At 39.3% G+C, this 25,261-nt stretch overlaps 1 protein-coding gene and 1 non-coding gene across 12 annotated transcripts in view; both read right to left on the bottom strand.

Annotated features, from left to right (window-relative positions):
- The window catches only part of SPIRE1 (spire type actin nucleation factor 1), a 208,158-nt gene that overhangs the window by 61,789 nt on the left and 121,108 nt on the right, over positions 1-25,261 (bottom strand). For all 11 annotated transcript variants that reach the window (XM_054460268.2, XM_054460274.2, XM_063653367.1 and 8 more), the window contains exons 4-5: positions 24,502-24,627; positions 1,562-1,639 (exon numbers count right to left, since the gene is read on the bottom strand). In XM_054460268.2, coding sequence (XP_054316243.1) covers positions 1,562-1,639; positions 24,502-24,627 — 204 coding nt within the window. The remainder of the gene's footprint in view (positions 1-1,561; positions 1,640-24,501; positions 24,628-25,261) is intronic.
- On the bottom strand, positions 22,487-22,587 carry LOC129019218 (small nucleolar RNA U13). The gene has a single exon (XR_008495561.1). It is a non-coding gene; the product is annotated as a small nucleolar RNA U13 (small nucleolar RNA).

Below are 25,261 nucleotides of genomic sequence, written 5' to 3'. Positions count from 1 at the left end.
CTGTCTGTCCCCAAGACTGTCATGCCTACCAACTCTAAGTTTTATATGACAGCAGGAATTTTTAGAGTCACTAGGATTTAGTACTATGCCTGAAAAACTGTAGATATTCAAAGTGTGTCACAGGAATAAACCACATTATCTGTTTTACAAATCTGTCTTCTGTCTTAGACTGAGTTTTATTGGGAGAGAGACCCCATATTGTTTATTCTGCATTCCCGGGGTCCTCACACAGGTAACTGTTCATTGGATAAATAAATGTACAATGCTGTTAGTTTCACACTTAATCCTGAAAACATAGCTTAAACTTTAATTTATACACAAGAATATGTTAAGGCAGGGGTTTGCAACCCCCAGTCCACTGACTGGTACTGGTCTGTGGCCTGTTAGGAACTGAGCTGCACAGCAAATGAGTGGCAGATGAGCAAGCATTATGCCTGAGCTCTGTCTCCTGTAAGATCAGCAGCGGCATTAGATTCTCAAAGGAGCACAAACCCTACTGTGAACTGCACACATGAGGGATCTACGTTGTATGCTCCTTACGAGAATCTAATGCCTGATGATCTGAGGTGGAACAGTTTCATCTTGAAACCACCCCTCCACCCCCAATCCTTGACATCGTCTTCCACAAAACCAGTCTCTGGTACCAAAAAGGTTGGGGACTGCTGTGTTAAGGTATTAACATAATTAGAAATATTAATATTTTAAAACACTAAAATTCTCAGAGACATTGGGGGTGGTTTTAATAAAACCAGAAAGCTTTTTAAAATGGGGAATAGATATTTCCTCAAATGTAAGACTAAGCATTCAAATTTATTTATCAATTCATACTACAGTCCTTAATGATGAGTATTTTATTTTTTATTTTTTTGAGACAGGGTCTCACTCTGTTGACCAAGCTGGAGTGCAGTGGTGTGATCATAGTTCACTGCAGCCTCAACCTCCTGGGCTCAAGTGATCCTTCTAACTCAGCCTCCCAGGTAGCTGGGACCACAGGCACATGCCACCAGCCCGGCTAATTTTTTTATTATTATTTTTTTTAATAATAATAAAAATCCTCCTATTTTAGTGATAGGGTCTCACTATGTTGTCCCGGCTGGTCTTGAATTCCTAAGCTCCAGCAATCTTCCTGCCTTGGCCTCCCCAAGTGCTGGGATTATAGATGTAAGCTACCATGCCTGGCCAATAACTAGCATTTTAAAAAATATTATACAGGCTGGGCAAGGTGGCTCATGCCTGTAATCCCAGCACTTTGAGAGGCCCCGGTGGGAGGATCACATAAGGTCAGGAGTTTGAGACCAGCCTGGCCAACATGGTGAAACCCCATCTCTACTAAAAATACAAAATTAGCCGGGCGTGGTGGCACATGCTTGTAGTCCTAGCTACTTGGGAAGCTGAGGCAGGAGAATCACTTGAACCCAGGAGGTGGGGGTTGCAGTGAGCTGAGATCGCTCCATTGCACTGCAGCCTGAGCAACAGAACGAGACCCTGTCTCAAAAAAAAAAAAAAAAATTACACTATTTCTTAGACAGTAAACAGATCAGAAAGCATTTCCAGCTCTTACCCAGTCAGTGTTTTTCAGATCTTCCAAGTCTGTGCTAGATTCATCACTCTTTTCCATTTCTTGAATCTTCTTAAGATTCTACAGGTTAAAATAAAACAGGCATAAAAATTTCATTAAGTTACCTTCTCAAATTAAAATTCCTAACATATCTTCAGGTAAGACATATATTCAAGTATCAGTGAAGGAGACAGTACAGAATCTATTGCTCTGTAAACTTTAGGGCCAATTAAAATGGAACCCTGAGGATCCATTTTACTGAGGATGGACTGAGACTGCTCACTCTAATTTCCTTTCAGGCCTTGCCAACCCAGCTTTTTTTTTTTTTTTTTTTTTTTTTTTTTTAACTTAAGCTCTCTTCTTTTCATCTCTACTACTTTTCATCTCTACTACAAATCCATTACTCTAAACACCATCATATTTCGCCTGGGCTTCTGAAGCAATCTGATCCCGGATGCTTTTCTCTCCTCACCCCGTGGCTGGTCTCTTTCATTGTCTACTTTCATTCTTCCTTTCAGATATCAGACTCAACAGAATCATCGATTCTTCAGAGAAGCCTTCCCTTCCTCCCTGAATAAGTCAAAATCCTCCTATTTAAAAATTTTATAGCACCATTATACCTCCATAGCTCTTATCAACATTGTAATTTTACACATATTAGTGCCTTCCCTCTAGACTTCATGAGGCAGAATCCCATCTTCAGAGGCCACACAAGCACTGGCACTTGCTGATGCTCAATATGTATTTATCAAGTAATTTGATGAGTACATTTTAATTGATAAAAATGCTGCAAACTGCATCAATTCAACACTTGCAACTTTAAAAAAATCTTGGTTGCTAAAATATATTCACATATTAATTCTAAATTTATGATACAGCAATTCTACTTACAGTAATTCAACCCTAATATATTTACTTTTTGCTGAGCTATGTTATGTGCCTGCCTGCACTTAACTGAGTTTTAAAAAAATTTTTCCCTAATCCCCACGTTGATCAAAAGACTGTTTAAATGCACCGTATGAAATCTAGCTTGTTTTATATGAGAATAATGAATACTTTATTTATTTATTTATTTATTTATTTGAGGCGGAGTTTTGCTCTTGTTGCCCAGGCTGGAGTGCAATGGTGCAATCTCAGCTCACTATAACCTCTACCTCCCGGATTCAAGCGATTCTCCTGCCTCAGCCTCCTGAGTAGCTAGGAGTACAGGCATGCACCACCACGCCTGGCTAATTTTGTGTTTTTAGTACAGACAGGGTTTCTCCATGTCGGTTAGGCTGTTCTCAAACTCCTGACCTCAGGTGATCCACCCACCTCGGCCTCTCAAAGAGCTGGGATAACAGGCATGAGCCACCACTCCCGGTCTGAAATATTTACTTTTAAGATTTATTTATTTATTTATTTTTAGAGACAGGGTCTTCCTCTGTTGCTCAGGCTAGAGTGCAGTGATGCAATTACAGCTCACTGCAGCCTCGACTTCCTGGGGCTCCAGTAATTCTCCCAGCTTAGCCTACCAAGTAACTGGGACTACAGGTGTGCACCCCATGCCTGGCTAATTTTTGTATTTTCTACAGATAGGGTCTCACTATATTGCCTGGGCTGGTGTCGAACTCGTCGGCTTGCGATCCCCCTGCCTCAGCCTCCCAAAGGGCTGGGATTATAGGCTTGAGTCACCACACCTTACCTCATCTCCTACTATTTCTTCCCACTCCAGCCTTATGGTATGTACATTGGCTGCCACCTTCTTCCTAGAATGCTTTACATCTCAAATATCCAGACTGAATCACCTCACATCTGTTACACACTTGTGCAAATGTCACCTTCTCAATGGGGTCTATCTTGACCAAATTCCAAGCCCCATCCCCAGCTACTAGCAATTACTCTAGTTTACGTCTTTTCCCATAGCTCTTCCTACCTTTTAGTGGTCTATAGGATGTACTTATTTCATATGTTTACTGTCTACCACCTCCTGCTGGATTCAGACTTTAGGAAAGAAGAATTTTTTTTTTTTTTGTATTTTGTTCACTGATGGGATTCACAAATCTCCAGAATAGCCTTGCATAGAATAGGTGCTCAGTAAATATTTCTTCATTAAGTAGATTAAGACACTTTCAACCATGCATGTTTAAATACTTAAACCAATTTAATAGCCCTTACCAAGTCAACTTTAGTAAGAGGAAGCTCCATCAGAGGGAGTAATATTCAGAGAAAAATCTATGTTCTCCTCTAAATTCAGAATCCCCTAGAGAAGTTGGGGAGAGGTATCTTATCTGCCACACAGAAACACATACTCTGCATTTTAGGAAAATAAATCTTCAACCCAGGCTCACATTACATTTAAGTGTCTCTTTCAGCCGATAGGCGGATCAATAAATAGGTAAAATAAAATAAAGAAGAAAAAGAAATGCATTTCTAATACCATACAGAAGAAAAGAAGTAATTAAACAGGTCAACAAGATTCAACCAGCATCAAATAAGCTGGTTTGGAACCTTAACGCCTGAGAAAATCAAGTATGCATAAATGGACCAACCTTCTAACAACCCTCCTTTCCTTAGACATAATGGAATGTGGGGTGGGGCTGACGCATGCCCACTTGGAAACACGTTCTTTCTGCCATATTCTCCCTTGTCACCCAAAGGCTGATCCCACAGAAGCAATATACTGCTTACCCAGGAGCTTATAAACCATAAAAATATGAAAAAACTGAAATCATGATGAATAAACTCATCTTTATAAGCCTATACTTTTTTTTTTTTTTAAAATTCCAGACCAGGTGCAGTGACTCATGCCTATGATCCCAATATTTGGGGAAGCTCAGGCAGGAGGATTGCTTGAGGCCAGGAGTTGAAGACCAACCTGGGCAACACAGTAAGACCTTGTCTCTCCAAAAAAACCAAAAAATTAGCCGGGTATGGTGGCGCTTGCCTGTAGTCCCAGCTACTCAGGAGGCTGAGGTAGGAGAATCACTTCAGCCTGGGAGGCTGAGGCTGCAAGTGAGCTAAGATCACACCACTGCACTCCAACCTGGGCGACAGAGAGAAACCCTGTCTCAAAAAAATAAAAGAAAATATTAATAAAACAACAGATAAACACGACACATTTTCCTGGAATTAATGTAATGAAAGCTGTGGTAAGCTGCCCTCTGTTTCAAGAACAACGTCCTCTTCCACTAGTGGCTAGAGATGTCTGCTAAAGGCTCGCTACTTAACCCTCCTCAGGAACTGCCGTTAGCCAAAGGAAGCTGCTTTGTCAAAGTTACATCCTCCCTAGAGTAACCTATATCCAGTCAATGGTCTGTGAGGAAGTACAAAGATCAGGCCTCCTTGCTTTAATTTGGGACATCTCTGAAGAACCACCCCCAGCTGCTGAGCTCCCTGAGGGATCGGCTGAGGCCTCTGCTGCATCTGCATCACATTTCAACATTTCCCTCTGCTCAATCCTGCTTTCCTTACCCCTTATAGGTTTTCCCAAAAGCATGCCCCAATAAAACCTCCTGAATTCAAATTTTACCCCTAGGAGTCTCCCAAGGAAATCCTAGGGGAGCTTAATCTACAGCATGAAACATTAAAAAAAATTACAACAGACATCTCAGACAAAACTTACATGAATTTCAAAGGTAAAATCCACTATTTCAAAGATATTTTAACTTGCACTAGACAAGCAAGTCTTCAGTGGACAGCATTAATTTTGTCGAGAAACCCTCCCTGCTCCTTCCTCTGATAAAGATTCTTCTGTTGAGAAATGCATCCCATACGGTTTGAGCAGGGCTGACCCAGTACCTCACTTCCTATTTACAAGTGTAAGAACATGACCTATACCAGCCAGCACAGCCTATCTCCTGGCCACTGTGACTGGTTACTAAGTGGGTATATGACTCCAAATCTTCTAAGACTTTTTTGCCCCAATTAACAGAAAAGATTTGCTGCCAGAGTTCTAAATTGATAGAGTGTGAGAATAGGGCTGCAGACGGTAGTAAGAGACTGTCCTGGAAAGGGTTGGAGGGGAAAGGGAAGGAGCATGCCAACCCTAATTACAGCCTTTGAGATTCTGGATCCAACTATGCCTAAAACTAGCTGTACCCTTACATTTCCCAATTATGTGAGCCAATACATCTCTCCCCTACTCTGCCCATGCTTATTTGAGTAGGTTTCTGTCATCTGCAACTGAAAGTTATGATTTAATATGTCCTTAATAGTCTACAAATATGAGTTCATGCTTTTATGTCTTAGGGGTACTTTGATAGAATAGTGTGAGAAGCAGCAAAATATACTCAATCCAAACTCTTTTGCTTCAATGCCCACCAAAACAGGGCTCCTTTTCCACCCAACCTTAATTTTTACTATTCTCCGACACATCCCTGACTAAATGTAGTCAAGAGGGTGTCACTGTTAGGCCTGCCTACATCTCTACCTTTATTTGTGCTGTGATCAAATCCCTCACTCTTTGCCACTAAGAAAAACTATCTGTTCTTTATAACATTGAAGATAATTGAAATGGTCCAAGAATTTCACATTTGTTTTTCTGAACAATAGCACAAACTGTAGCTCAGATACTTTACAGCTGCATGACTTTGGGGAAATTTTTTAATTGCTGTAATCCTGTTTGATTTTCTCGTATATTAAAGTGCAAATAATAATAGCTATCTTTTGGATTTTATAGAAGAAATATACCAGAAGAATACAGATGAAACACAGCATTCAGCTCAGACCATATTGAACATTCAGTAGGTATTAGTTATTATGTCAATGAATACCTATGAGGATTTGATTGTGAATACTTTTACTCCATCACAAAAATATTTTATTCTAAGTGAATTTGTTTTGCAAAATGATACCTCTCCTTAGCCTCTTCATTAAATCAAAATCCTGACTCAGCAATAAATCAATGCAGATAGCTTAGAATCTATAAATACTATCATCAAACAAGCTTGATCAAATATGTGGCTAGAAAGCTCAATTTTTCTAGTTAGCAGCAAAAACAAATGAGTTATTTGAAAGTAAATTACAGATTTTTCTTGTTTTAGATTCAAGCTGTCAATTATACTTTAGCTTCTGAATGATTTTTCTTTTTTTTGCTTGCAGAAATGCAATAACAGATGTCAACCTGTGCTTGAGATATGGTGAGAAAGTTCTAATTGGGAGAACCCACATGGCAATTACGCTTCCCATTTCTGACATTACCATTCTCAAGCTGGCAATTAGAACTGCTCGATGCCAACATTTTCAGTTCCTGGCAACTTAAAAAACAGAATCTAGTCTGTGAATCAGAAGTATGCCAAATGCTCAGAGAATAATTTTAATCCATTTGTGTAGGTTCAACATCAGCTCACATATAAGCTTTACTAATTAAATCCTTCTTATTCACATATATGTTCACATATTAAAATAACAATAAAGTATTTTTTATGACAGCATTTTAATGATCACCATTTCCACCATTTAAACTATCTTATTTCCCTATGCCATGTGTACATGTTTTCAGTTAGAAATTTTTTAATGTATTATAATAAGGAATATATTTCAAAAATTCCTTGAACAAACTTTTAATTAATTGTTGAGACCGAGTCTCACTCTGTTGACCAGGCTAGAGCAGTGGTGTGATCATGGCTCACTGCAGCCTCAACTTCCTGGGCTCAAGCAATCCTTTCACCTCAGCCTCCTGAGCAGCAGAGACTACAGGCATGTACCACCACGCCTGGCTAATTTTTGTACTTTTAGTAGAGACAGGGTTTTGCCATGTTGGCCAGGCTGATCTTGAACTCCTGGGCTCAGTGGTCTGCCTGTCTTGGACTCCCAAAGTGCTGGGATTATAGGCGTGAGCAACCACACTGGGCAACAAACATTTTTAATAACTCAGTTAAAATATGCTAATGTAGGCCAGCTACGATGGCTCACAACTTTAATCCCAGCACTCTGGGAGGCTGAGGCAGAAGGACTACCTGAACCTGGGTGTTGGAAATGCAGTGAGCTGTGATTGCATCACTGTATCCCAGTCTGGGCAAAAGAGCAAGACCCTGTATCACCAAAAAAAAAAAAAAAAAAGAAATGAAAAAAGCAACAAATTACTGCCAGGCACAGTGGCTCATGCCTGTAGTCCCAACTACTCAGGAGGCTGAGGTAGGAGGATTGCTTGAGGCCGGGAGGCAGAGGTTGCAGTGAGCTGAGATTGCATCACTGCATGAGATTACCCCCCAGCATAGGTGACAGAGCCAGACCCTGTCTCAAAACAAAAACAAAAACAAAACAAAAAAAAAACAAAGAAATTACTTACATAAAGACTATTAAATACATTTCATGACTGACATTATTTCACAATATTGTCTACAATAAATTAAAAAATGAGTATCAGCCACGCAGATTATGAGCTATGACTTTTTAATTCAAATATATTTTATCTGAAAAGAGGGAAAGAAGATTTTATCATATTGACTAGTCCCAAATTAATATTTCAGAAATTAGGGTACAAAAACCCAGTAAAAAGTTATAGCAGTTGTTCTGATAACTGGAAGTCTCCCATGCAGAGTTAATGGATAAGTGCTAAAGAATATGATTTATATTTGTGTCAACCTTTATGGCGCATTCTTAAAGATATAACACGCTTCTCCTCCCTGAGGGGTGGATGGTGGCCAAATAACAACTATAGCAATTATGAAAAAAGTCAAGAGCATTTTATTGAATAAAAAATGTAAAATGTTAAGATAAACTATAAATTGATATTCTGTACTACTTAACTCGAATTTATATGGTTCACTACAGAAATTAGAAAAACTATAGATAAAGTCATAAAAATGAAAGCAATTCATTTCTAGGTTCTAGGAAAGGAATTCCTAGAATTCCTCTATTCTTCCAGTATTTTTTGTACCTATACACACATATGTGCGCACACAGTCTCTCTAACAAATGTCTCTGCTCTACATAGGTGGACTGACTCTGCTCTACATAGCTGGACTGACATTATCTGCTAATACACATCCACCTTTTGTGTTTTTATACTCATCAGCTCTTCACACCTATAGAAATGCAGTGATGATGATAAAAATGACCATTAAAATATCACAGACAATATTACAAATTATATCACAAAGAGTTATTTTCCTAATAAATAAAGACAAATTAATAAGACCAATGGCTCATTAGAAAAATGAGCAAAGGAAATGAACAAGCAATTGACAAATGCCTGTTAAGTACATGAAAAGATATCTGATCTCATTTATAATAAGACAAATGCAAATTAAAATTGTTAAGATACTAATTTTCACTTATCACTGTGAAAACACATTGTCAAGATGTAGGAGAATAGACAGCCTCACACATTGCTAAGGACAGTATCAACTACTAAACCTCTAGGAAGGACAATATTGTTAATATTTTATAAAAATTATAAATGCACATTTCCTTTGACCCAGCAAGTCTACTTCTAGGAATTTACCTTACAGTTATGTTCACACTCAAGAAAAATAGGTTAAAAATTATCCACGACACCACTGTTTGTAATAGAAAAAGAATGGAAATTACTTAGTAGATGTCAATATAGGACTGGTTAAACTCATTACAGCATACCCACAAAATAGATTATAAAGGCCTACAGATGTGAAAACTATTTACTGATATGAAATGATCTCTAAGACATATAATTAAATAAAAAAGGAAAGTTTAAAAGTGAAAAAAGGAAGAAAATACTGATATGCACTTGTTAGTTATACATAAAATCTCTCTGCAAAGATAAAAAAGAAATTAATAATATTTGTTGCCTGTATATAGGGAGAGTGTGGGTAGGAGACAAAAATAGAAGGGTACAATTTAATGTAATATTTTTACAACTCCTGGGTTTTGAACCATGTGAATTTTTTTGTTAAAAATAAATTAAGTTTTAAAAGCTGCAGGATCTGAAAGGTGGCAGAGTTCTTCCATGAGCTTTCAGTAAAATATTCTTGTGAAACATTTTAATAGGGAGAGCAGCGCTAAGAGCAATGACAGGAGGGCAGACAGAAATTTACTCCTCACTGATGAGACACCAGTGCTCGGCATGTTACCAACACTCACAACAAAAATAACAAATAAAACAGAAAAAAGACAGCAGCAAGGACCCTGAACGTTACAAATGATGAATGATCTCATTAAAACCAACACATGGCACACTTACAAAAAGACATCTGGTGGTGGATTTTCTGTCAAAAAGTGGTATGTTCACCACTTGGAGGGATATAAACCTATTTTAGGTCTAGAAAAAAACTTCCAGCCAACTTAAATGCCAGAATTTTATTATTGGAGGTGTTGGCATGAGGTGAGGAATAGGCAAGGAATATGAGAAAGCTGATTAAAATACCCTTCAATCTGTGAATGAGACAGACGTCTTGGGGCTTTGTCTTTGCAAGCCTATTCAAGCAGAAAATAAGCTGAAGTCATGTCACAAACAGGTGTCCCAGTGTGAGTTAGTTAACATGCAATTGGCCCTATGACACCGGCGGATTTGGCTACTGGCTTGGTAAGAGATTGGGGGGTGGAAAATACTTACATTTGATTTTTCAACCCATTTACAGACTATAAAATGTGGCTATAAGATTTTAAAAACAGACAAAACCATTTCATAACAGCCTAGTCATTTTAAAAAACACTGTTTTTCCCCCAGCAAAGAAGATACTTTATATACATGTATACAGTTTTTCATTTTAGGTAAAACATTTTTTAGTTTTATTTAAGATAAACTGAGCTCAATAATTTCATCAAGTTATGATTTCTTGCAGAGGGCTAACTGAAATAATATATGTACAGGCCTACCTCATTTTACTGCCTTTCGCTTTGTTGTACATAGCAGATACTGTGTTTTTTTTTGGCACAGTTTTACTCTGTCGCCTGGGTAGGGTGCAGTGGCACGTGATCTCAGCTCACTGCAACCTCTGCCTCCCAGGTTCAAGTGATCCTCATGCCTCAGCCTCCCGAGTAGCTGGGATTATGGGCACGCACCACCACACCTGGCTAATTTTTGTAGTATTAGTAGAGATGGGGTTTCATCATGTCGGCTAGGCTGGTCTCGAACTCCTGACCTCAAGTGATCTGCCCGCCTCAGCCTCCCAAAGTGCTGGGATTACAGATGTGAGCCACCCTACGCCTGGCCAGATATTGTGTTTTTACAAATTGAAGGTTTGCAGCAACCCTGAGTTCGGCAAATCTATTGGTGCCATTTTTCCTAGAGTATGTGCTCACTTTGTGTCTTTCTGTCACATTTTGGTAATTCTCACAATATTTCATTTTTTTAAATTAAATCTGTTATGGAGATCTGTGAGGAGTGATGTTTGATGTTACTATTGTCATTGCTTTGGGGTGCTCGTGACAGTGTCCATATAAGACAATAAACCTAATTGATAAATGTGTGTGTTCTGACTGCTCCGCTCACTAGCCATTCCCCCACCTCTCTCCCGCTCCTGGGGCCTCCCTATTCCGTGAGACACAATGATAATTTAATCATGCCAATTAATAACCCCACAATGGCCTTTATGTGTTCAAGTGAAAGGAAGAGTCACAAGTCTCTCACTTTAAATCAAAAGCTAGAAATGATTAAGTTTGGTGAGGAAGGATGTCAAAAGCAAAGATGGGCTGAAAGCTAGGCTCCTTGCACCAAACAGCCAAGTTGTGAATGCAAAGGACAAGCTCTTAAAGGAAATTAAAAGTGCTACTCCAGTGAACACGAATGATAAGAAGGCAAAACAGCCTTAATTCCTGATATAAAGTTTTAGTGGTCTGGATAGAAGATCAAGCCAGTCACAACATTCCCTTAAACCAAAATCTAATCCTAAGCAGGGCCCAAACTCTTCAATTCTATAAAGGCTGAAAAAGGTGAAGAAACTGCAGGAGGAAAGTTTAAAGCTAGCAGAGATAGGTTCATTAGGTTTAAGAAAAAAAGTTGTCACCGCTCGATAAAAGTGCAAGGTGAAGCAGCAAGTGCTGAATGTAGAAGCTGCAGTAAGTTATCAAGAAAATGTAGCTAACTGATGAAGGTAGCTACATTAAACAACATATTTTCAATGTAGATGAAACAATTTAATATCGGAAGATGCCATCTAGGACTTTCATAGCTAGAGAGAAATCAGTGCTTGGCTTCAAAGCTTCAAAGGACAGGGTGACTCTCTTGTTAGGGGCCAATGTGGGTGATGAAGTTGAAGTCAATGCTAATTTAGCATTCTGAAAATCTTAGGGCCCTTAAGAATTATGTTAACTCTACTCTGTCTGTGCTCTATAAATGGAACAACAAAGACTGGATGGCAGCACATCTGTTTACAGCAAAAAGGATTCCTTTCAAAATATTACCACTCATTGACAATGCATTTGGTCACCCAAAAGCTCTGATGGAAATATACAAGATTAATGTTGTTTTTCATGCCTGCTAACACACATCTATTGTACAGCCCCATGGACCAAGGAATAATTTTTACTTTCAAGTCTTATTTAAGAACTACATTTTGTAAGGCTACAACTGTCATAGACAGTGATTCCTCTGATGGGTTTGGGCAAAGCACATTGAAAACCTTCTGGAAAGGATTCATCATTCTAGATGCCATTAAGAACACTGGTGATTCATGAAAGGAGGTCAAAATGCAACATCAACAGGAGTTTGAAAGAAGTTGATTCCAACCCTCATGCATGACTTTGAGGGGATCAAGACTTCAGTGGAGCAAGTAACTGCTGATGTGGTGGAAACAGCCAAGAGAATAAGAAGTAGAGCCTGAAGATGTGCCTGAATTACTGTAATCTCATGAGAAAATTTGAACTAATGAGGAGTTGTTTCTTATGGATGAGCAAGGAAAGTAGTTACTGACATGGAATCGACTCCTGGTGACGATGCTGTGCACATTATTGGAATGACAACAAAAGATTTCAAAAATTATATAAACCTAGTTGATAAAGCAGCAGGAGGGTTTGAGAAGACTGACTCCAATTTTGAAAGAAGTTATACTGTGGGTAATGTGCTATCAAACAGCATTGCATGCTACAATGTATTCTGATTTTTCAGAAAGGGCCAAAGCCACCCTAACCTTTAGCAGCCACCACCTTGATCAGTCAGCAGCCATTAACATTGGATCAAGACACTTCACCAGCAAAAAGATTACAACTCACGGATGGCTCAGAGGATCACTAGCATTTTGTAGCAATAAAGTATTTTATTCTTATTTTTTTTTTGAGACATAGTCTCACTCAGTTGCCCAGGATGGAGTGCTCAGTTGCCCAGGATGGAGTGCAAAATGGTGTAATCACACCTCATGGCAGCCCTGACCTCCCAGGCTCAAGCAATCCTCCTACCTCAGCCTCCTGAGTAGCTGGGTCTACAGGCATGAGCCACCATGCCAGGCTAATTTTTTAAAAAAATATTTTTTGCAGAGACAGGATCTCACTACGTTGCCCACTCTAGTCTCAAACCCCTAGGAAAAAAGTATTTTTTAATTAAAGTATGTATTTTTTTAGATGTAATGCTATTGCACACTTAATAGACTATAATATACACAAAGATAATTAATTTTGTATGCATTGGGAAACAAAAAAATTTGTGTGACTTGCTTTATTGCAATATTTGTTTTATTGCAGTGGTTTGGAACCCAACCCGCAATATCTCTGAGGTATGCCTATAAATCACTTAACAAAGTTTCTCTATATGTATTGGATTATATTGTGTAAAATATACTCATATAATACTTTGAAAAATTCATAAGCCATGCTTATTTCCAATTCATTGTTTTACCCCATAATTGTAATGTCTGGTCAAATATTAGCAGCTAAAGATAAAGTGGCTCTAATCTGGGCATCTATAACTCATCCTCCCATCCTAGGATTTCATTAAATTTGGGGTAAGATTTAACCATTCAGAAGAATTTGGCCGATGAGGTTTAAACCAAAATCCCATGTAAGTGAGAATCATTTAAACATTTAGAAAATCACAACATTGGCAAAATACTACTTTTAAACAGCATAGCTATTTATACTGATGGGGGGAAAAATGTTTTCTTCTCTCTAGGAAAACTTTAGAGATATTCTGGGAAATGAAAGATCAAAGAAGTCAATTTACTTCTTCAGTATAACAGATTGGAAGGCAAAAATGAATAATTTAACATTAAGTTTTTCACAGTAAAATGCCGGGATTATAAGGCATGAGACACCATGCCTGGTGAATTGTGCAGAATTACACATTAAAGTAATAACAGGCAAGGCACAGTGGCTCATGCATGTAATCTGAGTGCGTTGGGAAGGTAAGGTGGCAGGATCACTTGAGGCCAGGAGTTTCAGACCAACCTGGGCAGCATAGCAAGACCCCATCTCCACAAAAATAAAAATAAAAAAATCAGCCAACCATGGTGGTGAACACCTGTAGTCCTAGCTACTTGGGAGGCTGAGGCAGGAGTATCACTTGAGCCCAGGAGCTAAAGAGCTATGATCACACCACTACACTCCAGCCTGGGCAGCAAAGTGAGACCATGTCTCTCTAGGAAGAAAAAAAAAAAAAAAAAAAAGTGGCCAGGCGCCGTGGCTCAGACCTGTAATCCCAGCACTTTGGGAGGCCGAGGCAGGCGGATCATTATGTCAGGAGATCGAAACCATCCTGGCTAACACGGCGAAACCCCGTCTCTACTAAAAATACAAAAAAATTAGCTGGGCGTGGTGGCTGGTGCCTATAGTCCCAGCTACTCGGGAGGCTGAGGCAGGAGAATGGCGTGAACCCGGGAGGCGGAGCTTGCAGTGAGCTGAGATCATGCCACTGTACTCCAGCCTGGGTGACAGAGTGAGACTCCGTCTCAAAAAAATAAATAAATAAATAAAATAATAATAATAATAACAAAGGCTATTATTAAAATTTTAAAAATAAGGATAAAAACTGTTTATCGTGATGCTAGTTAGGGAGAAATGGGAGTTAAAGTATATAAGACAATACATTAATACAGAAAAAACAAACTCGCTTGTTATACACTTTAAAAAAAATCAATATTTAATTCAACACTATTGTCATTTCATCTGTTTAAGAAAATTATACCCCTGAAGTTCTTTTCTCTTGCTGCTTTTAGAAAAAAAAAAGTTTCACATCAAGCATTTATGGGGGATTGGAGTGGGGAGGACAACAATAAATGAACCTCATTATAATTAAAATCAGATCCCATGTGTATAGAACTTCATTACTATACACACGGGAACCTGCTTCCTTGCTCACACCAACTTCATCTGGATTAAAAAGCCCCCCAGTAGCCACAGATTTACCAAGATTTCTGTTTTAAAGCAAAACTATCTTTAAAACAAAGGAGTTCTATTTCTTGAAGCCTGAAGAACTAAAGACTAGCTTTTAGTATGTTATAACTCCATCTACTCATTCCTAGCATCATAAAGAAGACCTTCCCTAGGATGCAGTTCATTTTCTTTGCCACGATGCCTTGCTCATTAGGGGTGTTACAGAGCTCCCTGAGCAATGAGGCTTAGGGATCGTGATATGCTCAGAAACTCACTACCTGGAACAGAGAGGTTTCCAGTAATACATGCTAAACAAGGGATGAAAGCAGTACAGCAGTCTAGGGTCAGAATACTGAAGATACACACATACACACACAGATGTATCTGATGCCTGCAGAAAGCCATTCAGAGCGTGGGTAGTCACAAAACTATAGACTCTTCTGGTGCATCTTCCCATCAGATGCTTGTATAGTATCCCTGCATGGTACCTTCTGAGGCAGTGGTCCCAGTGTTTGAGAAGCCACTTCTCCCTCCGCCCTTCTACCTTGCTTGCTCTCGTCTCCTGGCCTTCATGTGTGCTGTTTACTATGCCTGGAACACATTTTCCATCCACCATTTTGCCTCAGCATTTGGGTCTCATCTTCGAAGTTGCTTCTGGGAAGCTGTACATGGTCCCCTTGGTTGCTTCCACAGCACCCTGCGCCCACTGGCCACAGCCCTCCTAACACGGCACTGGATGACCTGCTCCTACACTGTCCTCCCTACTCTCCTGAGTTCTGCGAAGGCAGAGATCATGTTCATCTCATTCACCATCGTATCGACAGTGAGAAAGGCAGTAAGAGTAGCACTTAAAACATGGCTTCTGTGAGGACTCAATGAATATTAATGCACATAAAGTATTAGAACAGCATTTAGCACAGAGTAAGTATGGAATAAACGTTAGCAGTATTATCATAGTAGCACCCATCATATGGAAGATATTTTATTTATTTTAATTTAATTTTCTTTGAAAAGAGTCTCACTCGCTCTGTCGCCAGGCTGGAGTGCAGTGGCATGATCTCAGCTCACTGCAACCTCTGCCTCCTGAGTCCAAGCAATTCTCCTGCCTCAGCTTCCCGAGTAGCTGGGATTACAGGTGCACGTCACCACGCCCGGCTAATTTTTGTATTTTTAGTAGAGACAGGGGTTCACCATGTTGGCCAGGATGGTCTCGATCTCTTGACATTGTGATCCGCCCGCCTCAACCTCCCAAAGTGCTGGGATTACAGGCATGAGCTACTGTGCCCGGCCATGGAAGACATTTTAAATAACTTGCATGAATAAAATGATTCTCCCAACTGATCCTAGTTCCTCTGACAGCCAGCATCTCTCCATTCACTAGGCTTTGTGATGTCTCCATATGGATATTATGTTCTGTCAAGTCTTCATCAAAATCCCAAGCTCCTCCACTGTTTCTTCTATATTAAGGTTTGTAGACACCTCATTCACATCCTGACCTATCTCAAGATCAACTTTTATTGTCTATTATTTGTACAAAGTTAAAAATTAGGTCTAATTTTAAGTTCTTTTATCATCATGGGCAGCTACTTTATTAAGTTTTGTTGAACTGTGCTTCAGTTTTTCTACCTACACGAGTCAGGCGGTGAAGGGTAATACTACCAAACTCACAAGAACATCAGAAGGATTAAAGTACTAACATAAACAAAGGATGAGATATGCAGGGGTTATATATAAGGATAGGCCTTTCGGTGAACATGATGTAGGTTGTCTGGGCTTAGAGCTGTTGCAGAAGGCTTTGGATCTTTCTTCCTCCAAGTACATAAATTATATTAGAAATATTTTAAAAATTAATGAAAAAGCAGCATTCAATTTCAACCCTCAGCCCTCAGGTTCCCACTTCTGGAGAGCAGAATGAATATGAAGAGGCAGCTGTGTGTCCAGGAGCCCCAGGTGTGCATCAGCTGTGCACCATTCCTGTGCTGCTCCTGGCTCCTGATAACTCCATAATCGGCATCTTAAGGTTGATTCTATTCTCCTCTGTTTCTTCTTGAATAAAAATATGTTGGCCAGACGCAGTGGCTCAGGCCTGTAATTCCAGCACTTTGGGAGGCCGAGGCGGGTGGATCACGAGCTCAGGAGATGGAGACCATCCTGGCTAACACGGTGAAACCCCATCTCTACTAAAAATACAAAAAATTAGCCGGGCGTGGTGGTGGGCACCTATAGTCCCAGCTACTCAAGAGGCTGAGGCAGGAGAATGGCGTGAACCTGGGAGGTGGAGCTTGCAGATTGCGCCACTGCACTCCAGCCTGGGTGACAGCGCAAGACTCTATCTCAAAAAAAAAAAAAAAAAAAAAAAAAAAGTTAAAGGCTTAGAAGACTCCAACTCTAATATTTATTAGGTTAAAAAAACTTAATCTCATTGATGGAGGCCCCAGTGTTACCCTAAGCTGAGGAGGCAGCAAAGGAAACATACCTAAAAAGACTACAAGAGATACTGTCTTGGGTCCCTAAATCTATGACAGGACTGACAGTACAAACATGGTCCTTGCCCCTAAGAAGTTCACAGTCTAGTGGGAGATATAAGTATACAGTAATTACAACACAGTGTCACTGTTGTAACTGACAGAAAGATGCCAGAGTGGAGTGTTCACTGAATGAACATAGAGAAGAAAGAATGACTTCAATTGGAAAAAGCATTTCAGAATAGTAGATAGACATTTGAGTTAGGTCTTAAGAAGAAGTAGGCATTTTCTAGGTAGCGAAGAGGGGAAAGGGACATTTCAGGTAGGTGCAGAGGCCCTGGACATTCAGGAATGAAGGAAGTGTAGGCAACACCAGCACACATAGGGCAGGGATGAATGGTGAATGAAGAGCTTGGAGAGGTCAGAACTGGGTCAGATTGTGAACAGCTGCCCATGTCATGCTAAGGGGTTTCCACTTTCCACCTACAAGTATCAAGAAGTCATGAAAAGGGAAGTAACATTAGAGGGTTTGTCATGGCCCAGGCAAGAGATGTCAAACCATTGCGTGAGGCAAGGTAAGGCAGACACAGTGAGAACACGAGGGAGGCTCTGCATTTTGGAGATAACTGAAGAGCATCAGGGGACCAAGATGCAAGACAGATGGTGAGAAACCAGACCTACAATAGCTAAACCACAGATTCTTTAATTCATTTAACAACGATTAAATATCTACGGAGTCTCCATTACACTGGGATATAACAGTGAATTAGAGACAAAAGATCTCTGCCCTCAATGAGATTATATTCTAGTGGCAGACATCAACGAATAAGAAAAGAGACCAACAAAACAACTACAGACCATGATGGCTGCTAAAAAGGAGGTAACAGGGCAATGCGATTAAAACAAAAACAGCAGGCTGGGCACAGTGGCTCACGCCTGTAATCCCAGCACTTTGGGAGGCCGAGGCAGGCAGATCACGAGGTCAGGAGATCGAGACCATCCTGGCTAACACAGTGAAACCCCATCTCTACTAAAAATACAAAAAATTAGCCGGGCGTGGTGGCAGGTGCCTGTAGTCCCAGCTACTCCGGAGGCTGAAGCAAGAGAATGGCGTGAACCCGGGAGGCGGAACTTGCAGTGAGCCAAGATCGTGCCACTGCACTCCAGCTTAGGCGACAGAGCAAGACTCCGTCTCAAAAAAAAAAAAAAAAAAAAAGGCAGTGTGTGCTGAATATATAAAGGAGTCTGGGGTGGCCTGAGGAGATGTCCTTTCGGCTGAGGTATGAAGGGTGTGAATGAAAAAATCATACTTAAAAGGGTCAAGGAAGACAACATTTATAAGAAGCGTTTAATATGTCAAGAAACTAATTAAGCACCGCAGGTACAGCCACACTTGAGAAGAGTGCAAAGATCATTATAATCAGATAATCAGAAATGACAACCCATACCTGTAGAGCCTACTGCTGAAGAAATCCAAGATGAGTTAACTATATTAGACATCTTATCTCTCAAAGATCAAAATGTCTGAAATATTCTACCTTAGTTTGGGTGATGTTTATGTGTATGAATGACACAAGAAAGTGCAAGAGGAAGAGAAAATTTTCATCACTTTGAGTACATAATCTAGAGAACAGAAATTAGGACATTAAAAATCTATTTTACATGCCTTATACAGTTCTTGCTGCAATATCATGAACACATGCTATACAATGAGCAATTATTTTCACTGTTCATTCATTGATGACTAACATTACTGTATTAGGAATTTATTCTGTACAAGGATTTTCTACCAGTAGATTGTGAAAATATTTTTATTTTTAGCCTATACTGACATCAATATAGTAGTAATGTCAGTATTGAATGTTACAGCTAGGTTACCAATTTTAAAAAGTTAAATCTGTGTTTTTAAAAGGCCTACAGCATCCTCAATTTTGATTAATTTATCTACAACATTGAACTGCTTTTCTGTAAAATCTATCTCAAATTTAAGATATAAAATAAAACAGTATACAATAATTTCATAGAAAATTTTACCAGGAATGCACTTACTTATCTGTATACACTTTGCCTACACTGTAAGACTAATAACAAAAATGAGGAAAAGCTTGTTGAATAAATATAACAAAAATTTTAGTCACACAAATTTTATTTTCTGCATAAAATTTTAAGACTAGACGGAAGCTTAACATGTCTTGCCTCCTCCCCCATTTTTATGTTTTTAGAGACAGGGTCTCACTCTATTACCAAGGCTGGATGGAGCACAGTGGTGAGATCATAGCTCACTGCAGCCTTAAACTCCCGGGCTCAAAAGATCTTCCTGTCTCCGCCTCCCAAGCAGCTAGGATTCCAGGATTCTAGGATCTTGCTATGCTTCTCAGGCTGGTCTCAAAACACCTGGCCTCGGCCTCTCAAAGTGCTGGGATTACAAAAGTGAGCCACTGAGTGCCAGGCCTTCCTCCCCATTTTTAAAGATGAGTAAACAGAAGTCTTGCAAATGCTATTTGATTTTAAGAAGTTACATGAATAATGAATGGTATGATTCACCAATAAAGGGGCTTTTAAAAAAGATCAGTGGTAATATAAATATTTCAAATTATGAAATAAATAAAAAAACGAGTTATTTGCTTTAAAGAAAGCTTTCAAAAAATTCTTTTAAAACAGTGTACTTCTATGATACATCAAGTTTCTACTATAATATCATTATACCCCTACTATGAAACAGTGTATTACTGGAGAATTTGGTGAGCATACTGCACACTCTCAACATGGAGGCAATGATGGCTAGAGCATGCTAGGAACGTATCAGAAAAAAATCAACTGACTTTCTAGTCTTAAAATTATTTTATCTCAGTCTTTGACACTTCTATGATACTCTATCTTTTCTCATTTCACATCTCCCTCTTTATTTGTTTATTTTATAGATAGGGTCTTGCCTTGTTGGCCAGGCTCGTCTTGAACTCCTGGCTTCAAGCGATCCTCCTGCCTTGAGCTCCCAGAGTGCTGTGATTACAGGCATGAGCCACTGTGCCTGGCCTCCCTCTTATTTCATACGTGAACTTTACATGCTACCCCTCATCCCATTTATGTGCATATGCAGGACCATCATCCCCTAACACCAGCGTGTGCATGCCCACACATTCTCTCATAAACTCTCTTCTCTCCAAAGCCAAATCTTAGTCTCTCTGACTCACATATTCTCTCTCCAAGACTGCTCAGAAACCTACATCAAAGTATCTACCTCCATTTTCTTCAGAACTCTCTCTTCAGTTTCATCTAACAGTGCATTTTATGTGACACTCTTAGAGGAAAACAGCAATTACGTCTATGTAGTGGAACACCTTTGCTGGACTGAAGGGTATGATGAGGATGAAAATGCTGTTATCAGCAGCATTCAGAACTTACTTCTGTGTGAATCTCTAATCTCTCTAAGCCTCAGTTTACTAATTTGCAAAGAGTCACAGGATTGTTACAAGGATCAAATGGAGTAAGCAAGAGAAGGCATTTTATAAAGGAGCTATATGAATATAACAGTAAAGTAGCAGGGGTTAAAGTTTTAGGTAATGATAAATAATTTTATTTAACAATAACAAAACTGGGGACTGATGATCAAAAAATTACCTGGACCACAATAGATTAAAGGATACTACCATTAATACAATTTCATTTTCTCCAGTAAAAAATTTTACAATTGAAACTGCCCCCTCTGCACAGCACAGCCTCACCAGCTACCCCTGCAGTATGGCTCTGGAATATGGTGGTGTCACTGGCAGCAGGGCAGGGTGGCTCTTCTTTCATACAACCTGATGCACTCAATGGATTGCTTAGACAGTGCCTCCAGCTATACTTAACTTACAAGGATATCAAATTGCTTAGGAGACACAGTGATGTGTACTTACTTTCAAGGATATCACATTGCTTAAGAGACAAAGTAATAGCAGGCCTACCCAAATGTTTATCATTCAAAGAATAACCTTAAAGGAGTTCATTGGTTGTTTAAGAAGGAAATCATCACATCACGAAAGGGATTAGAATATAAACAAATTTGCTTTCTAAATAAATAGATGATGAACCAGGTACTGTGCTTTATAAAGTAGCCAGGTTCAGTAAATGCACTTAACACTTTACAGAACAAGTATAACATTGGAAAACAGATGGTAGATTTTATATTTTAATAAATTGCCAATTTGCCATATAAGAAATTTAGTATAATTAAAGTACTTTTGGACTATCAAATCAGACACATTATCAGCAACTGAGCTCAAATGTTCTGACACTATGCTTCCACCCCAATTTATATGCATTCATGCACACACATATACACAGATATAAGGTAGTTTGAAAAATTGTTGATACTCAATTTTTAATTTTGTTGAATCAGAGTCTATTGTTTCAAAAATTCTACTTGGTACACACTAACTCATAGGTATAAAGAATGATTCTTAAAATATATTAAGTATTTTGGGATCTTCCGAAAAAAATCCAATTAACAAATAGTATTTATTAGTGTGAAAACAGTATTTTTGAGAAAAGGTTGAAACCATTTACATACATAAACTAACATGTATAAAAATGTTCTATCATTTCAAGAAAACCTTATACACTGCAGAGGTAAAAGAAACTTACATTCCTGAAACCTTAGTGTTGATAGGCAATTTATGTGCTTTCTTTGTCTAGGAAATCACTCAAGATGAGAGAAGTGATGACAGGAACTTCAAAGGAAGAGTGTTTCAACAAGGATGAAGGCTGATTACTGGCAGGCAGCAGAGGGGAGATGGAATATTAGCAAACCCACCTCAATCGAAACAGGGAGATGTAGAGGAGAGATCAGCTTCCCGCAAGAGGAAAGCAAAAGAAAGCACTACCCTTAGGGGAACAAGTGTTGTCAGAAGAGCCTGAGGGGACTCTTTCCAAATGGAGTGCAGTTTCCAGAGAAGACTGGGAAAGGGTGAGATGGAGATCAACGGAGTAGAAACAGAGGAGTAGGAGATATAAAAACAGGATGGAACTAATGCCTATAAAGTCCTAGCCTTGGGGTGGTGACAGGGTGAGAGATGTGGCTGGAACTTCAACCAGTTGGGAGGGCCCAACCTTGGTCAGCCTGGCCAGTTTCTGCAGGCACTGCCACACAGCAGTTTTACTCCACCTGTCAGCTTTTTCTTTAAATAAACTTTAATAATGTTTGAGCCTCTTTTTGAAAGTGTGTTTGCATATCTTGCAAAGCAAAATTTTAATCAAGAGCAAAAAAAATTTTTTTTTTTTACATTAGATGAGTAATGTGCTGACATACAAGGTTTAGAAAAAGGAACATCTCGCACACAAGTGTGAATATCCAATCATCACGCTTAGGAACTGCAAAAGGATCAAGAGCAAACATTTTTTAAATGCTCACTGCAGTAGAGTAGTAAAAATACTAATATTGTTCTATTTAAGCTCAGAAATAGTTTCTAAGAATGCCAGTGTTGGAAGGACTTTAAGAGCTCATTTAATTTCCTCTATTAACAAATTTGCTTTCTAAATAAATAGATGATGAACCAGGCACTGTGCTTTATAAGGTAGCCAGGTTCATACATGTACACCCTAAAAATAATGCTCTGGGGAAGGCAATCTCAGTTTTAACAAGCTGGGAAAGGTAACAACAGCCTTAAAAAGTAATCTTTTCTACTATTTGAGAAAACCTAGTTGAGGACGTGCCTTTGGATGTTCACTTTGAAGCTTTTAATCAAATCCCACTTCCTCTGGTTCTGCTCAATGAGAACAGCTAATCCATTACACACACACACAACTTATTTATTCTTAACATAGAGTTCACCTTTTTTCCACTCTGTTGACAACTTTCCTCCTTGATCCAATTTTATAAAATTAAAAAAAGAAAAAGGCAAAGCTTTTCATTGCCCTATCATAAAAAGACAGACTATAGGCAGTACCCTAGCTAGAGCAGAGGAAGGATGCTTAGAGCTCTTATTCATATATACACAATGGATCTATTTAAGGGTGATTTATTAAGGGTGATCTGCCTGAGACATCAGTCACCTACTTACTACCAGGGTTAAGTATACCTTATTGGGCAAATAGTTTAGTTTTTCCTTTCTTGCTTACATATCCAGTATGTGTTCTTCCCCAAACTGTGGGTCATGGTAAGTTTTAGCCTAGTGCTTCTGATAAACCCTATATGTTAGTTGTAAAAGAAATGATACTGTGACAGTTAATTTTAGGTGTTGACTTGACTGAATTAAAGAATACCTAGAGAACTGGTAAAGCATTATTTTTAGGTATATATTTGGATGAATGTGTTTCCAGAGGATACTAGTGTGTGAGTCTGAGTGGACTAAGTGGTGCCCTCAGTTTAGGTGGGCACCATCCATTTGGCTGGAGCCCTGGATAGAATAAAACAGAGGAAAGAAAATTGGCCTCTCTCTCTCTCTCCTGGTGCAGGGATATACTTTTCTTCTCCTATCTTTGGTCTTTGGACTTGGACTGAGCTGTGCTGCTGGAATAACAGGGTCTCCAGCTTGCAGACACCCTGTCATGGGATAATGACATGAGCCAATTCCCCTAATAAGTCCCCTCTCATATATCTTGAACTCCTGGCCTCAAGTAATCCTCCTGTCTGAGCCTCCCAAGTAGCTGGGATTACAGGCATAAGCCTGCACCTGGCCCCCTTTCATATACCTATATGTCTATATATCCAATTGGCTCTGTCTCTCTGGACAACCCTGACTAATATATATCCATTACCTAACATGTACTGAGCTCTCACCTTCTGCCAGATGCTGTGCTATTTTATATAAGATCTCATTGAATCTTCACAACCACCTATGTAACACATGCTGACTCACCTTTTAAATAAATAATAAATAAAATAGTTAAATGATCAGATGTGAGTGTCACCTCTTTTCTGAGCCTTTATCCCTCCCTGGAAGAGGTCCTAACATGTTTCAGAATGGACAGAAGAGAAGAGCGACAGAAAGGGGGTGGAAAGCAAGTCACATGGGAATGGACTGAACTAGTTCAGTAGCATTTATTTCCATTTGCAAGGAATCTGTATGAAAATCTGTTTCTTAAATGGTTCACACTGTTGATATTTCAATACAATAGATTTAATTTTACCTAAGTTGCTTCTTTCCTAAATGACTTTCAGCACTCATCTAAAGGATGGTAATAAATCTTTTAAAACAATACAGCGGACAATATTGAAAATTTAGGTTTCTCTTCCAACAAATATCAAATGCACGCCAATCAAACAATGCCAATAAATATCAAAGCAGTAGTACTCACCTCTTTTGCACTCTTAATTTTGGTCAGAAATGTATGGAGCTCCATTGTTTCTGCAAACAGTGCACGACATACTGCCTGATAATGATTTGGTGCATCTGATTCAGTAGGGAGATGAGCAGCACACAACTATAGAAGAGGAAAATAAAATAATGGTGCTTGGTTACTATTTGGGTTTTTTTTGTACTTAAAAACAGACACGAGCAGAGTGCAGTGGTTCACGCCTGTAATCCCAGCACTTTGGGAGGCCAACGCAGGCAGATCATGAGGTCAAGAGTTCGAGACCAGCCTGACCAACATGGTGAAACCCTGTCTCTACTAAAAATACAAAAATTAGCTGGGCGTGGTGGCATGCACCTGTAATCCCAGCTACAGGAAGCTGAGGCAGGAGAATTGCTTGAACCCGGGAGGCGGAGGTTGCAGTGAGTGGAGATCATGCCACTGTACTCCAGCATGGGTGACAGAGTGAGACTCCGTCTGAAAATAACAAAAACAAAAAAAAACAGACACACTCCCATATCTGTATTTTCATATCAGACAGCCAGGCAATTCCCATCATCCAGGGCTTAATGTACCACAAGACCATCAGTAAGGTCTACATAATTATATGGGAAAAGTGGTCCACTAACTAACTGAGACCCAACAGCACAGATGAGCTTACTAGAATTAGCTTCTATTTGAAAATGATAGGACATATGTAAAAGTTTTGGTTGGGAACAGAAAGGGAACCACTGTTTATTGTGTACTGATGATGGATCCAGTT

The sequence above is a fragment of the Pongo pygmaeus genome, chromosome 17 (assembly GCF_028885625.2).
Source record: "Pongo pygmaeus isolate AG05252 chromosome 17, NHGRI_mPonPyg2-v2.0_pri, whole genome shotgun sequence".
Taxonomy (NCBI): Eukaryota; Metazoa; Chordata; class Mammalia; order Primates; family Hominidae; genus Pongo; species Pongo pygmaeus.
Note: the sequence above shows the minus strand (reverse complement) of the source record. Positions and strands in the feature narration are given on the sequence as shown.